This window comes from Pan paniscus, chromosome 13 (assembly GCF_029289425.2).
Source record: "Pan paniscus chromosome 13, NHGRI_mPanPan1-v2.0_pri, whole genome shotgun sequence".
NCBI classification, from domain to species: Eukaryota; Metazoa; Chordata; class Mammalia; order Primates; family Hominidae; genus Pan; species Pan paniscus.
This window is the reverse complement of record NC_073262.2, coordinates 134,676,797-134,694,309: the sequence shown is the minus strand read 5'-3', so window position 1 is coordinate 134,694,309 and position 17,513 is coordinate 134,676,797. Positions and strand designations below refer to the sequence as shown.

At 40.2% G+C, this 17,513-nt stretch overlaps 1 protein-coding gene across 4 annotated transcripts in view; it reads right to left on the bottom strand.

Annotated features, from left to right (window-relative positions):
- DIS3L2 (DIS3 like 3'-5' exoribonuclease 2) overlaps positions 1–17,513 on the bottom strand; it is a 368,917-nt gene that overhangs the window by 234,015 nt on the left and 117,389 nt on the right. For all 4 annotated transcript variants that reach the window (XR_010109551.1, XM_063595621.1, XM_003821873.5 and 1 more), the window contains exon 6: positions 5,291–5,525. Coding sequence is in view for 3 of the 4 variants with exons in the window: in XM_063595621.1 (XP_063451691.1) it covers positions 5,291–5,525 (235 nt within the window). In the remaining variant the exon portion in view is untranslated. The remainder of the gene's footprint in view (positions 1–5,290; positions 5,526–17,513) is intronic.

Below are 17,513 nucleotides of genomic sequence, written 5' to 3'. Positions count from 1 at the left end.
TATCAAACTGAATGGGGAAAAACTAAGACTTTCTTCTAAGGTCTGGAACACAACAAGAATACCCACTGTCACTACTGTTATTCAACACAGTACTGGAAGTCCTAGCTAGAGCAATCAGACAAGAGAAAGAAATAAAGGGCACCCAAATTGGAAAGGAAGAAGTCAAATAATCCTTGCTTGCAGATGATATGATCTTATATTTGGAAAACCCTAAAGACTTCACCAAAAAACTATTAGAACTGAAAATTCAGTAAACTTTTAGGATATAAAATCAACATACAAAAATCAGTAGCATTTCTATATGCTAACAGCAAACAATCTGAAAAAGAAAGCAAGAAAGTAATCCCATTTACAATAGTTATAAATAAAATTAAATACCTCAGAATTAACCAAAGAAGTAAAAGATCTATACAATGAAAACTATAAAATATTGATGAATCTCATTAAAGAGGACACAAAAATGTTTAAAGATATTTCACATTCATGGCTGGGAAGAATCAATATTGTTAAAATGTCAATACCAAAGCAATCTACAGATTCAATGCAGTCCCTAACAAAATACCAATGACACTCTTCATAGAAAAAAAAAATCCTAAAATTTATGCAGCACCACAAAGATCCAAAATAGTCAAAGCTATCTCAAGAAAAAGGAACAAAACTGGAGGAATCAGATTACCAGACTTCAAATTATAATACAGAGCTATAGTAACCAAAACGGCATGGTACTGGCATAAAAACAGATACACAGACCAGTGGAACAGAGTAGAGAACCCAGAATACATACATCCATACATACATCCATACATCCACAGTGAACTCATTTTCAACAAAGGTGCCAATAACATGCACTGGGGAAAGGACAGTCTCTTCAATAAATGGTGCTGAGAAAACTGGATATCCATATGCAGAAGAATGAAACTAGGCTCCTATCTCTTCTCACATAAAAAATCAAATCAAAATGGAATAAAGACTTAAATCTAAGACATCAAACTATTAAACTACAGAAAGAAAACATTGGAGAAACTCTCCAGGACGTTGGACTGGGCAAAGACTTCTTGAGCGAGGAAGACAGACAAATGGCAAAGAGGTTTACAGAAAAGTGCTCAACATCATTGATGATCAGAGAAACGCAAGTCAAAACTGCAATGAGATATCATCTCACCCTGGTTAAAATGGCTTTTATCTAAAAGATAGGCAATAACAAATGTTGGTGAGGATGTGGAGAAAAGGGAACCCTCATACACTGTTGGTGAGAATGTAAATTAGTATAATCAGTATGGAGAACAGTTTGGAAGTTCCTCAAAAAACTAGAAATAGCTACCATACCAGCAATCCCACTCCTATGTACATATCCAAAAGAAAGGAAAACAGTATATCAAAGAGATATCTGCACTCCCATGTTTCTCGCAGCACTAACCATAATAACCAAGATTTGGAAACAACCTACATGTCCATCAACAGACAAATGGATAAAGAAAATGTGGCAGATATACACGATGGAGTGCTATTCAGCCATTTAAAAAAAAATGTGATCCTGTCATTTGCAACATTAATGGAATTGGAGGTCATTATGTTAAGTGAAGTAGTCAGGCACAGAAAGACAAACTTCATATGTTCTCACTTATCTGTGAGAGCTAAAAAAACTAAAACAACTGAACTCATGGAGATAGAGAGTAGAAGGATGATTACCAGGGGCTGGGAAGGGTAGTAAGTGGGGAGAAGTGGCAATGGTTAAAGGGTAAAAAAAGATAGTCACAAAGAATGAATAAGACCTACTATTTCCTAGCACAACAGCTGAACATTTTTAAAGCCATTTACGCATTTGATACCAAGAAAATTTTAATTGATTGTCCCTAAACTCCACATGGATGGCAGCTTTCTATGCTAACAACAAAGCTACTGCTTGTAAAGTGGTAAAAGTTCAATCTCAAAGGGGGATTGGGGAGTGGATCTCTAAAAGGGGCCCAGGTCTTTGGCCCACTCTCTCTCAGGGGCTGGGGATAATGCAGACCTGTGTAGTCGTCCTCAAAGAAACTACTGTATGAATGTCTGAGATGCTGAGATGTTTCTCTTAATGCAATGACAGGCACTTGCTACAGACAACGGGAGCAATGTGCTCTCTTACCAGAGAAACTGGTAGTTATCACAAAGATATAAATATTTCCTCAGCAAATAGGTATATGCTATAAATACACATGCAATATAGAGCATTTGCTTTGGGCAAAGAAACATAATACTAAAGCAAAAACAAACAAAAAAACACTTTTGAACACAAGCATGAACCAGGATTAATAATCCACTTGCAAGTAGAACACAAAGCAAAGAACCTTTCTAGAAGTCTTAGGAAAAGTTTGATATTCTTAAGGTTATGGTTTGTTTCAATAACAAACTTCAAAACCCTAAATAGTGCAAAAAGTACTAACATCCTAATGGTAACCAGATTTTTTTTATTATCCCAAGTAAGAGAAGCTGGTTGAAATATCCTTAAAAATGCTGTGATTTTCAAAAGAGCAAATTGCAATTTTCCTAAATATCAAGAGGGCAAGAAATGAGAAACAGCCATGTGGTTTCACAAACTCTCCATTTAGAGGCTAGCAGGAAAGAGAAATCTGTACCAGATACTGAGGGAAGGATTAAGGTTGTTCCCTCAGTCAGGGCTACTAAGGAAGTAATATAAATAACAGTGGGCTAGGAAGGATGCAAAAAGAATAAGGAAAGAAACATGCATACAGTGGGCTTGTAACGTACTCAGTGATATTTACTTGTAAGAAAGAGGGAGGGGCCAGGCACAATGGCTCACACCTGTAATCCCAGCGCTTTGGGAGGCCAAAGCAGGAGGATCGCTTGAGGCCAGGAGTTCAAGACTAGCCCTGGCAACAACAGGGCTGTATTAAAAAACAACAACAACAACAACAAAAATTATCTGGGTGTGGTGGTGCACACTTTAGTCCCAGCTACTCAGGAGGCTGAGGCAGGAAGATCGCCTGAGCCCAGGAGGGCAAGGCTGCAGTGAGCTATGATCACACCATTGCACTCTAGCCTGGGCAAAAAAGTGAGACCCTATCTCAAAAGGAGTGTGGGGGAAGAATTATAATAGAGGGTGAATCAAGAGGAGGTATAGCATCAGAGTTTCGCAAAACTCTGGGTTGGATGCCAACAAAGTAAACCGTTAGCATCCAACCCAGACATCCATTCTGCTGTCACTTCCATCCATCAGTATTTCCTTGTCCTTATATTTGTACCAACCACTAATGAGAGATCAATGTGTCTTATCCCTTCACTTGGAGCCCAGAGGAAAAGAGGCTGCTGAGATCTGCCAAGCCTATCACCAGAGCTGGGTTTCCACGAAGTAGTTTTAAGCCAAATACTCAATATGCTTTAAAGTGTTCCTTTGCCTGGCTTTATCCTGTGAATATCTCTCTTCCTTGCTGATCTTGTTAATGAAGGATTTGGCTACTTAGAGTCCTGGTTATTTGCCACTCTTCTCACTGAAAATACATGACTCATAGTACTGATGTGATTACGATAATACACATTTACTTTAAGAGGAATGTCACAGTATTCGACTATTTTTAAAGAAAAGAAAGTAGAAAAATCGCAAGAATAAAATGTCAAGGAATAGCATCCAAAAGGAACTGGCTGAGCTCTAAACAGGGAAACCACTAGTTACCTAAACATGTCCCCAAACAAAAGGAACCTGGGTACCCTGAAGGCAGTGATACCTGGTGGGGCCCATAGCAGTACCTGACACAGGAAGTAGTAGCCTCTTCAGTCAAGAAGAATTTCAAAGTTGGAAAGTCATTCTGAATGAGTACTTGGCACCAAAAAGGACACATGCTTTCAAAAAATGCTTTCTTTCACAGATCACTACCTCCTCAGCAGTGGAGAAAAGCAGTCATCCTTCTCTAGTCATGTCCTGAAAATACCTTCGGCTTTCTTTACGCTGGGAGGACATATGCTCACCAGTCCCTAAACGAGTTGTCTGCTGAACATCCTCCTTTAGAAATCTTCTGGCATTTCTCCTAGCCTTTCATGGGAACTGTGCCAGAAACTTCTTCTTGATAACAAAGCTCATTATCTAGTCAGCCTGGCCAGGTCAGAGTTGGTCGGTTTCCATTAATAGTATACATAAAATTCGATTTGGCTAGAAAATATACTCCTTCTATGTAGAATTTCTTCAAAATCTCTAACTTGAAATATTCAAATTGTACTTAATATTTTCCTTAAGTCTCTTCAAGTGTGGTCAGGTAGGGTCCGTGGTCACAGCTCTCATGTGTTTACAACTGCTTTTTTTCTGCATCCAGAGGGCCCATGGCTTAGATTTCAATCAGAGAAAACAAAACTGGCTTTTTAAAAGGCTTAGAATCAAAATACTTTCTAAGGCTATTTGTTTATAAAATTTGGGGTGATCCATGCCCACCAGAAATGACAAAAAAAACTTTTTTTTTTTTTTTTTGAGACGGAGTCTCACTCTGTCACCCAGGCTGGAGTGCAGTGGCACAATCTAGGCTCACCGCAAGCTCCACCACCCAGGTTCATGCCATTCTCCTGCCTCAGCCTCCCGAGTAGCTGGGACTACAGGTTCCCGCCACAACTCCCAGCTATTTTTTTTTTTTTTTTTGTATTTTTAGTAGAGACGGGCTTTCAACGTGTTAGCCAGGATGGTCTTGATCTCCTGACCTCGTGATCCGCCCACCTCGGCCTCCCAAAGTGCTGGGATTACAGGCGTGAGCCACCGCGCCCGGCCCACGCCTGGCTATTTTTTTTGCATTTTTAGTAGAGACAGGGTTTCACCGTGTTAGCCAGGATGGTCTCGATCTCCTGACCTTGTGATCCGCCCGCCTCGGCCTCCCAAAGTGCTGGGATTACAGGCATGAGCCACTGCGCCCAGCAGACAAAAATACTTCTAAAAGATATTTAAAGTAAAACTGAGAGTAAAATAAAGTGATTTTTCATATGAATTTTACATACCAGTTTAATTGTGTTCACATCATCCACAGGATTGCGCCTATCGCAAGAGATGTCAACGTTAACCAGCAACACAGCTCAAGCCTATTAGGAATGTGGCAACTGCAACTACTGCCCACACAAACCGCTGGAAGCACTTTCATCCCCTCTTTCATAACCAGCAGCTAAACCTGTCAAAGATCCCCCTTTTCTGAAAGCTGCCACAGGTCAAAAATTAGGACTATATCAATGGCATTGTGTTATTTACTCTGCAGCAGAGAGGGAATTCCAATACTTAATCAGTATACTTTAAAAAAAAGTAAGACAATAGTCTAGTACTCACCTTTCTCAGAAACACAAACTGAGAGTTTCTTAACACCATCAACCAGCACATTTTGTGTGATGCCATGTCCATCTTCTGAGTCGCTGCCATCAAACTGAGCCTCTACAATGACATCAGGACTGTCATTATAGCTTTTCAGGGACTGTTGCAGGAGATGGTGTCCACAGAGCTCCTCGGGGATATCTGATTCATATGCAGCTTCTGTTTCTTTGTCATTGCTCTCTGGTTTAACTACCTAAAGAAAACAGAAAAATTCTGCTAAATCACTGAGAAAGGAAAAAAAAAAAAAAGAGCAGATTTTTCTTTTCTAAGGAAGAAACTGCATATTCAGAAGCTAACGGTATTGGACACTAATCATGTAGTTCAAAAAAGGATCTTTATTTTCCAGAAGCACAGACCACCTAATGCACATAATCAATCCAGCAAAGCCAGGCTGACACTCAGCTCTTCAGGATGCCCCAAATTAATGCCTTATCCACTTCTCATATTTCTGATCTACATTTTCATCCCCTCTCCCCAAAGGCCCTGAATACCAGAAGTAGTACCATGCTGCTTCATAAATCCTCACCATATAGGAACAATTAGTAAGTTAGGGAATGATAAAAGAACTCAACAAAGTATGCCACAGTGTTCCTAAAGGAAACCAAGGAAACCACAAGAATACAAGATGAAGTGGAAAAAAAACAAAATTAAGTGTGAACAAGAGTTTATAAAATGTTCTTATAAAAATATAAAGCTTTATTGGCCGGGCGCGGTGGCTCAAGCCTGTAATCCCAGCACTTTTGGGAGGCTGAGGCTGGCGGATCATGAGGTCAGGAGATTGAGACCATCCTGGCTAACACGGTGAAACCCTGTCTCTACTAAAAATATAAAAAAATTAGCCAGGAGTTGTGGCGGGTGCCTGTAGTCCCAGCTACTTGGGAGGCTGAGGCAGGAGAATGGTGTGAACCCAGGAGGCGGAGCTTGCAGCGAGCCGAGATGGCGCCACTGCACTCCATCCAGTCTGGGTGACAGAGCGAGACTCTGTCTCAAAAAAAAAAAAAAAAAAAAAAAAAATATATATATATATATATATATATATTTAAAGGCTCAGGCCTTTAGTTTCTATTATGTATTTATTTCTGCCACTAATGGTTCCACAAAGGATTTGGTTCCCATCAACCATGGAGAAAATATCATAGGTACCAGAATTCTGACTTTGTTATACAATCTGCAGGCTGAACTTTCTCACAGTGAAAGGTCTTTCTCTGCATGTATGTGTATATATACACATATACATATACACGTATATATACATATGTATATATACATATGCATATGCACATATGTATATATGTATACATATATACGTATATGTATATACACGTATACACGTCTATACGTGTGTATATATACATATACACGTCTATACGTGTGTATATATACATATACACGTCTATACGTGTGTATATATACGTATACACGTCTATACGTGTGTATATATACGTATATACGTATAAAGCGCACACACACTGATGGACATTTACACTACAATACTAATGAAGCAAGTAGAGGAAAAAAATCCAGGCCAGGCGCAGTGACTCACACCTGTAATCTCAGAGCTATGGGAGGCCAAGGCAGGAGGAGTTTAAGACCGGCCTGGGCAACATATTGAGACCTTGCCTCTAAAAAAAATTTAAAAATCAACCAGGCATAGTTGGGGGACAGGGCGCCTGTAGTCCTAGCTACTTGGGAGGCTGAAGTGGGAAGATTACTTGAGCCTAGGAGTTAGGAGTTACAGTAAGCTATGATCACGCCACAGCACTCCAGCCTGGGCAACAAAGGGATATTCTAGCTCTAAAAAAAATAAAATAAAATAAAATAAAAAACCAATCCAGATACTAATCCATTTTATGAGTTTGTCACATACAGCACTCTGATGTCTATGGACACTATATTAAAATACACCAGGTGTTACTGAGTCACTGAAAAAAATTGTGACCCTACATGTAAATCTGCCCATCCACATTAGCAAAAAAGCAGCAGATTTTGTAGGTTCTTGGATGTTACTTGAATACTGCATCCTTTTTAATAATCTATTTCTATATGATAAATACCTATGTTCAATTTAAACATATAATTAAAACTTAAATGATCACCTGTATATACATAAATATAAAAAATGAATTTGATCACTACTTGTAAACATTCCTTTTATTCTTTCAAACAAATGTTGGAATGCCCACCTCGTGCCAGGCACCGTCATGAGTCCTACATCCTAGTGGGGTGACAAATGATGAACAATTTACTCATTCAACAAGTCATTATGGAGTCCCTTTCATGGTGCCAGAAACTGTTCTAGGTGCCAAGGGCAGAACAGTGAACACAATCGAAAGTCGACTAGTGAGAAGCGCAATTAAATATATTGAAAGAATGAGAAAGCTGGTTAAGTAAATGAGAGAATAATGGAGAGGGTGTGCCTAGTTTATCAGTAGGGTGATTAGGAAATACTGCTTAGAGGAAGCAGCATTTGAGCAGAGACCTGGATGAAGTAAGAGAGCTCTAGCAGTTTCACCATGTTTATATTTGATAGGTCTAATGTTCTAATTAAAAGTAACACAAAGATCATGCTTAGTGAAAGATCTTCACCTTATACAAGAGAGAAAAAGTTATTATATCTTTCCTAAAGCATTTTAATACAGTAGGTTCAATTAACATAACCATTCCTAGACAATTAATATTATAATATCGACTCAGAAAACCAAAGTAAAATATTACAAAGATATTAACGATCAGAATAAAGGTAAGAATATATCCTCAGTTTGTAAAAATTGACTCCATAAAAATATAGTAATAGAAAAACTTGTAAACAATGCTTTATTTTTTTTTTTGAGCAAAACTGTGCTCAAAACTTTTGAGCAAACTTTTTTAAAAACTTGGTTCCCAGTCCCTGAGTACATTTAATAAAATTTTCTTTTTTGCTTGTTTTGACTCATGTCAGATTCATACATTCATTTGTCCATTCATCTGTCAATGGGAAGTTAGAAACAGACATATCTCCCTCTCTTTAATACTACAAAAAAGTTCTACTGGCCAGGCCAGCAATCTCCAAAAAGATTCCCGCAGGGCCCTTCCTGCAAGAGCTCATGTGAGTGAAGCTACAGCTAGGGCACTGATACACAGGTTGAACATCCCTAATCTGAAAATCCAAAATGGTCTGGAATCTGAAACTTTTTGAGCATCAACATGACAATCAAAAGATATGCTCAGTGAAGCATTTCAGATTTCAGATTTTAGGATTTAGGATGCTCATCTGGTATAATGTAAATATTCCAAAATCTGAAAAACATCCCAAACCCAAAAAAACACTTCTGGTCCCAAAAAGGACCTTATTTTGGATAAGAATTCCTTATTCTGGATAAGGAATACACAGCCTGTACAATTAAAAAACCAGCTCTCCCATCTGCACTTCTGCTTTACCACATAAGCCTTGTTTTCATAACTGACCCAAAGAAGATCATCCAAAAATAAGAAAATTTACTGACAAGTTACAGCAGAAAAAGAATCCGATATCACTCAAATCAACAAATTCATTCAATTTCCTTAAATATGCCTGGCAAATTCAGAAATATTTAGGAACATCTGCCCCTGACCATCCTCAAAGAACTAATACAACCTTGGGTACTGTCAGAGCAGCCTAAGCACAGGCAGAAGGCACAGGTGTATACCCTATGTCTAAAGCATGGTGGCTATATACAATCTCGGGTTTAATGGTTTTTCCTGTATCATCCCCATACATACTTTATCTCAGAGAGAGAAGTTCTGGGCAAGAAAGCAACTGTCATGCTGCAGTTGGTCTAGCAGGTAAAAGGTAGTCTCCTGGAAAGACATTATGGGCCTGGCGTGGTGGCTCACACCTGTAATCCCAGCACTTTGGAAGGACAATGCAGGCAGATCACTTGCAGTCAGGAGTTCAAGACCAGCCTGGCCAACATGGTGAAACCCTGTCTCTACTAAAAATACAAAAATTAGCTGGGTGTGGTGGCACACGTGTGTAATCCCAGCTACTCAGGAGGCTGAGGCAAGAGAATCACTTGAGCCCAGGGGGCAGAGGTTGCAGTGAGCTGAGATCACGCCGCTGCACTCCAGCCTGGGCAACAGAGTGAGACTCTGTCTCAAAAAAAAAAAAAAAGAAGAAGAAGACATTATGCAAAGAGCTCAGGCCTTTAGGTTCTATTTTGTATTTATTTCTGCCACTAGTGGTTCCACAAAGGATTTGGTTCCCACCAACCACGGAGAAATATCACAGGTACCAGAATTCTGACTTTGTTATACAATCTGCAGGTTGAACTTTCTCACAGTGAAAGGTCTTTCTCTGCATGTATGTATATGTGTGTGGGGGGGTATAAATTGTAGTCAGCGTGATTCTGCCTGCCTACTTACTTAATAATTTATGCTTTGGCTCATGCATACGAAGTTTAAGAAGAGAATGGGAAGAGAAGGCGACATGGTTTGGCTGTGCCCCCACCCAAATCTCATCTTGAATTGTAGCTCCCACAATTCCAATGTGTCATGGGAGGGACCAGGTGGGAGGTAATTGAATCATGGGGGGGTGGGTCTTTCCTGTGCTGTTCTCATGATAGTGAATAAGTCTCACATGATCTGATGGTTTTCTAAAGGGGAGTTTCCCTGAACAAGTCCTCTTCCTTTGTAGGCCGCCATGTGAAACGTGCCTTTCACCTTCTGCCACGACTGGAAGGCCTCCCCAGCCACGTGGAAATGTGAATCCATTAACCTCTTTATTTTGTAAATTGCCTAGTCCTGGGTATGTCTTTATCAACATTATGAAAATGGACTAATACAGAAGATCAGTGGAAAGCAACAACCAGAGTACAGCAAGCTTAACTGTAGAGCATATTCAAAAACTAACCTACGTCTGACTTTGTGATAATCTTCATGGTTTATACTGAAGAATTAGTGTTGTAGGGACTAAATTCACTTTTGAGTTACTAAACCAAAAAATGCTACAAGGCAGCAGTCTCCAACCTTTTCAGTGCCAGGGACTGGTTTTGTGGAAGATAATTTTTCCACAGACCAGAAGTAGGGGGCTGTTACGGGATGAAACTGCTCCATCTCAGACCATCAAGCATTAGATTCTTATAAGGAGCATGCAACCTAGATCTCTTGCATGCACAGTTCATAGTAGAGTTCATGCTCCTACGAGAATCTAATGCCCCTGCTGATCTGACAGGAGGCGGGGCTCAAGCGGTAATGCTCACTTGCCCACTGCTCACCTCCTGCTGTGTGGTCCAGTTCCTAACAGGCCACAGACCAGTACCAGTCCATGGCCCAGGGGCTGGAGACTCCTGAGGTAATAGGACTTAATAAATTAAGTCATTCAAAACTGTGCAATTAAAATATAAATTAATGTGTTACTTCTTTAAAGCATTTTATTCTATGTTATTATCCTAAAACACATAAGAAAAGAACAAAAGGTATGGGGGAAAAAGATCATTATGAGATCACAGGACTCAAAACCTGTGTACTCTCTAACCATCCCATATTGCATACTGGTTAAAAGTAAGGATGTGAGGCCGGGCACAGTGGCTCATGCTTGCAATCCCAGCACTTCGGGAGGACAAGGTGGGCAGATCATCTGAGGTCAGGAGTTCGAGACCAGCCTGGCCAACATGGCGAAACCCTGTCTCTACCAAAAATACAAAAATTAGCCAGGCATGGTGGCATGTGCTTGTAGTCCCAGCTACTTGGGGAGGCTGAGGCAGGAGAATAACTTGAACCCGGAGGCAAAAGTTGCAGTGAGCCAAGACTGCACCACTGCACTTCAGCCTAGGCGACAGAGCAAGACTCCGTCTCAAAACAAACAAAAAAAGTAAAGGTGTGGGACTCCTTAGAGAAATGGCTAATTCAAATCCAGAGCAGGAAATGGACAAGACAACCCTGGAACCTCCTGCCATACTGGGAAAACAAGAAAGCTATCAATGGCTACTAGTGTCTTGTCTAAAGGACGCAGGAAGTATCATAAAGGGGCTTCTCTGGTCAACTATGGAGAATTCTACACATTTATTCTACCTGGCCTGTACAAACTGTACCTCAAGGTAACCAAGTAATTGATGAGGTAAAGTTTTTCTTTATACAAGTGTTTCAGCTAATTAAATTAAGAAAGGAAAAAAAAAAGGCTTTCGGTATCGCCATTTTGCCATCCCTACTGAATAATGGATTCAGGTAATGGTCATCAATGGTTGCTAAAACCAGTAAGTTGTAAGCTGATGGAGAGGGAGTTTTATAACGTATGAACGTTTTATAATGGGTGGACCAGAGAGGTAATAATAATGGATGGATGTTTTATAATGGGTGGACCAGAGTTTTATAATGGATGGACCAGAGAGGCAATACCTGAACCCACTGATACATATGCATATTGTAAAAAGAGAAAGAACCAAAGTGCTTCCTGATTCACTGTATCAGGAAGTACACATCACCACCTACGAAGTATTTTTTTCCCCAAAATTAAACCTGATCCAATATAGGAAATGGAACACAGGAACATGTTAAACAACATTACCATGCACACTCAATCACATTCAGAATTTGAGAAATTTTGTAGAACAAATAACCCAGTTTTGCCAACAAATAAATTGCAAGAAAAAAGGGTAAGCCTATAGATTAAAATATTTGTTACATATCAACAAAAGGCAATTTTGTAGGTTTTATTTTAATCCTGATTCTAACCAACCAACTGTATTTTTTTTTTTTTTTTTTTTTTTTTTTGAGACAGAGCTGCACTTTGTTACCTACGCTTGAGTGCAGCGGCACCACCTTGGCTCACTGCAACCTCCACCTCCCAGGCTCAAGAGATCCTCTCACTTCAGCCTCCCAAGTAGTTGGGACTACAGGCACACACCACCATACCTGGCTAATTTTTGTATTTTTTGTAGAGATGGGGTTTTGTCATGTTGCCCAGGCTGGTCTCGAACTCCTGAGCTCAAGCAATCCACCCACCTTAGCCTCCCAAAGTGCTGAAATTACAGGTTTGAGCCACCATGCCCAGCTCTGTATTTTTAAAGAAGAAAAGAAAGGGGAAAAAAGGAGGAGAGACAAAAATCTGAGAAATGTAAATAGTGATTAGACAATGAATATCATTAATTCGTTATGACTGTTTTTCAAAAATCTCTAACTTTTGGAGATACCTGAAGTATTCAGGGATGAAATGATGGATCCATCCATACTCACTTCTTAGGTGATTTCATGCAGTCTTTTGGCTTTAAATCTCCCTCTACATGCTATTAACTCCCAAAGTTAAGTGCCTAGCTCAATCTTTCCCATCTTCAGACTTATATTCAATTGCCCAGATGACATCTCAAACAAGAGAACCCTTGATCCCCACTAGAACCTGCTCCTCACCCAGCACACTCTCTCAGCAGATAACATCACCTTCCATCCAGTTCCTCCAGCCCTAAACCGCAGCACTACCCTTGACCCTCTCCCTCTCATTCCCCACATTCAATCCATCAGAAGAGCCCAGTGGCCTTTCCTTTAAATGGATCTTCTTGCCATTTCCACTGTTACTACATAAACCCAAACAACCTTTATTGCCACGCTGAATTAATGCAATAATTGGTCTCTTTATTTCCATTTTGGACCAATAAAGTTAGAGCGTTTCTTTTAAAACACAAATCAGATCATGTCATTCTCCCAACAGCTTTCCAACCTCCTTCCATTGCCGTGCTACAAGGCCTTATCGAGACATTTTTCTATCCTCATGTTCTACAGTTTCTTCTTTTGCAAATGACCCTCCAACTCCAGAGACTTTCTTGCTGTTCCTAGAATACTACAACCTTCCATCTTAGGGCTTTTTCACTTGCTGTCCTTCTATCTGGAAAGCTCTCTGCCTGGCTATTCATAGGGCCTGCCCTCTTGTTTTGTTGAAGTCTCTGCTCAAATATCTGCCTGTCAGAGACACTTCCCTGATCACAGTAACTGAAATAGCCCCACCTTGCTATCATTTCTCTATCCCCTTATCCAGCTTTACTTTCTTTTCTTTACTTTTTTTTTTTTTTTTTTGAGACAAGAGTCTTGCTCTGTCGCCCAGGCTGGAGTGCAGTGGTGCAATCTCGGCTCACTGCAAGCTCCGCCTCACCGGTTCACACCATTCTCCTGCCTCAGCCTCCCAAGTAGCTGGGACTACAGGTGCCCGCCAGCCACCACGCCCAGCTAATTTTTTATATTTTTAGTAGAGACGGGGTTTCACCATGTTAGCCAGGATAGTCTTGATCTGGTGACCTTGTGATCTGCCCGCCTCAGCCTCCCAAAGTGCTGGGATTACAGGTGTGAGCCACTGCGCCTGGCCTTATCCAGCTTTATTTTCATTTGCACTTACCACTATCTGAAAGTATATATCTCCTTATTTACTTTCTGTTTCCCCAACTAGAATATAGGTTTCATGAACATAGAGGTATCTATTCTATTCACTGCTGTATTCTGAGTTGAGAGCAGCATTTAGTAGCCACTGAAATACATGCTAACAGAATCAACAAATATGACAATTAATTAGGAAATGATTTGTTCAGAGTCCATCTTCCCTGATAAACTCCATGAAGTGCCCATGGCTAGGCCTGGCACACAGTAGTACTCAATTGTCTTTCAAATAAACAGCCAGAGATGGCACACTGTATCTAATATCTCCACATATCTAAAATCTATCCATCTTTTAAGACCTACTCCAAAAAGCATGAATTTTCTATAATCCAAAATCCACCACATAATCTTCCCAGTTCCTCTCTATCCCCCTGCCTGCCCAGACAAGAATAATTTCTCTTTCTTTGAAGTCCCAAAGCAATTTATCTATACCTCTTCTTCAGCACTTCTCAATTTCTTTACTGCATTCTTGTTATCTAGGCATATGATTTATCTCATCTGTTAAGGCTATCTGCTCACTAACTGTATACTACACATTTTTGTGTATTCTATAGAAACTTGCATAATTAAGTACTCAATGTTTGATGAATAAATGGATAAACAGGCAGAAGAACAATAAAATGCACATAGTAGATTATCAAGATGCAAGAGCTTTCAGAAAAGTTTTCAAGCACAAGGGTATGTGGGTTAGAAACTAGTAGCCCAATTTTCCTTGACTCTGTAAAGTAAGAGGCTTTCTTCCATGGGGTTGTCTTTGAAAGAGTTAAGAAGTCTAAATCAGTGGTTCTCAACTTTGAAAGTTAGCAGATCCCTCTGAGAATCAGATGAAAGCTGTAAACCCTTCCTCCCGGGGAGCGGGGCGGGGGGGAAGGGCATATCTACAAGCAGATAGAAAATACTCTAGGCTGGGCGAGGTGGCTCATGCCTATAATCCCAGCACTTTGGAAGGCCAAGGCGGGTGGATGACCTGAGGTCAGGAGTTTGAGACCAGCCTGGCCAACATGGCAAAACCCCATCTCTATTAAAAATACAAAAATTAGCCAGATGTAGTGGCACGCGCCTGTAGTCCCAGCTACTCAGGAGGCTGAGGCAGGAGAATCACTTGAACCCGGGAGGTGGAGGTTGCAGTGAGCCAAGATTATGCCACTGCACTCCAGCCTGGGTGACAGAGCTAGACTCCATCTCAAAAAATAAAAAAAAAGAAAGAAAGAGAAAGAGAAAAAGAAAGAAAGAAAGAAAGAAAGAAAGAAAGAAAGAAAGAAAGAAAGAAAGAAAGAAAGAAAGAAAGAGAGAGAGAGAGAAAGAAAGAGAAAGAAAGAAAGAAAGAAAAAGAAAGAAAAAAAGAAAATACTCTATAACAAAGTACAGTAAAGGGCCTGGTGCTGAAGGATACCAGTTCAGGCTGGCCAATATTTTGGAGAACTCTGGGCTCAGTGTGAAAAAAGGGGCCCTGAGGATAGCAGATATATTACTGACATGGTTAACTGAGGACTTTTTAAATTCCTCTGGTTTCTCCATAGACCTGCAAGGGTGGGGCAGCTGACTGCACTTATTACCTGAGTGCATGCTGCAAATGGGATTATTTCTCCCTTGGAGATTTAGTCTAATCTCTGAAGGACAGGACAGAAACAGATTAGTGGGAGAATCAAATCACTGGATCATAAAGAACTTTTTCACTCTCAGTCTTTTTCCACGAACAGGGTGGGATGGGCATCACATAAAACCCTGCTGATAAAAATAAGCAGTGAAAATATAGACAGATATCAACTGAGGAGTATTGATAAGAAATAAATGGCATTTGCAGCCACTAAAAATGCTCTAGAAATAGCACATTACATTATTTTAATCTATTTGACCTCACCCCCAACTCCCAAACACACACACACAGAAACTTGTGTCAGATACATCCTGAAGTTAGTTTTACTAAGGACAGATCTGTAATCTATCTACTGTTTTTTTTTTTTTTTTTTTGGAAGGTAAAATTGGGCACTAAGAGTGGTATGGCAGTGTGCTGAAAGGAAAAAGTAAGCCTTTCTCCATCAGGCAGGATTCCCTATGCTCCGGAAGACAGAGAACAGCAACCTGGCATCTACAGCGGGACCCATGGTGGGGCAGTGGGTAGGGGTGGAGGGCACCCAGAAAAACCATGAAGGATGGCTGAAACTGAGGGGCAGCTATGAGAGGCTCTCCACTTAAAGGAACAGAACTAAGCCCAGAATCCTGAGTTCAGAGACACAGGAGAAGAAGAGACACCCTGCTGGAAAAGTAGGCCGGGTATAGCATGATGTCAGCATTTTAAGGGGAACACAGGCCTTGTGTTGGCAGAGGAATGGCAAAATGCCTTGTAGCATCCTATTTCAAAGACAAGAACACTTGCCGGGTCAGAGACACTATGCAATACTGGGAGTGGGAAATAGCTAAGGAAGATGTAATCTAAAAAGCTGGCAGAATTTTAGAAAACGTGAGAAAATATGTTGGGAAATATGTTTTAAATATATATAAAAAGCACTGCCACAAAAGAAAAATAATGATAAATTCAACTCTATTAAAACTTCTTTTTATTCTAAGATATAATAAAAGAAATTTTAAAAGGCAAGCCACAGAGGAGCTCATATCCAGAATATATAAAGAACTACTACAGATCAATAAAAGACAAATAATCCAATAGAAAAATGGAAGAAAAGGCTTAAAATACTTCACAAAATAGAGATGCCACATAGCAATAAAGATGGAAAGGTGCTCTGCCTTATTAGTCAGAGAAATGCAAATTAAAGCCACAATGAGATATCACTACAAACCCACAGATGGGCAAAACCCAAAAATTCTGATAATACCAAATGCTAGCAAGAACACACAGCAGTACATATCTAGTGTGAATGTGAACTGGTCCAGCCCTTTGTAGAAGAGACCAGGACTATGAGGGAAAGCAGAAAGCAGATCCACTGGACTCCGGAGCCCTGGCTTATTCCACTACACTGCCCTGTCTCCTTCAGGATTCTGACAGGTACACATGAAAAAGAGGTATCTAAGCTGAGAAAGAACATATGGAAAAGCAAAGAGATAAGAAAATGCAAATTCTCCTTTAGGAATGGCAAATAATCGTGAAAATATACAACAAGAGTGAGAAAGGAAGATCAAGATGTCAAGAGCCCTAAATGCCAACTTAATGAGTTGGGACTTTACTGTCAAGTCAGTGAAGTGTGAAAGCAGAGTGGAGTGGTTCAGAGCACAAACTCTAGGGACAACACAACTGGCTTGAGTCATGGCTCTGCACTTACCTGCAATGCCACCTTGGAAAAGCAGTTTCTTTGAATCTCAATTTCATTATCTTTAAAATGGGGACAAGAGTGTCTAATATCACAAAACTATTGTGGGAACTAAGATAATAAATGAAAAACTCTTAGCACAGGTGCCTGGAACATGGTAGGAGCTTAAGTAAAGTGAAGGATTTAATAATAACAGTACACTCAGTTGGGAGCCTTTACATCCTGAAGAACAACCTGAAGCAAGGGGAAGGGGAAGGAAGGGTCAAAAATAATTGCAAGGCCCTGACCTCAGACAACAGAAACAGAAAAATTAGGAGCAGTTACATATAAGGAAACAAATATAGCCTTCAGATGACTCGAGAAGTGCAAGATGATGAGGAACATCCAGGTGGCAGCTGGAAATGTAGGTCTGGAGACTAGAAGTGTCTTGGAGGACAGAAATCAGATTAGAGGGTTACCCATAATATGGGTTGACAGTTAAGCAAAGGTGACTCAGGGCCAAGTGTCTACTGAAAAGAGAACCTGAGGATAAAGCCCTTGGG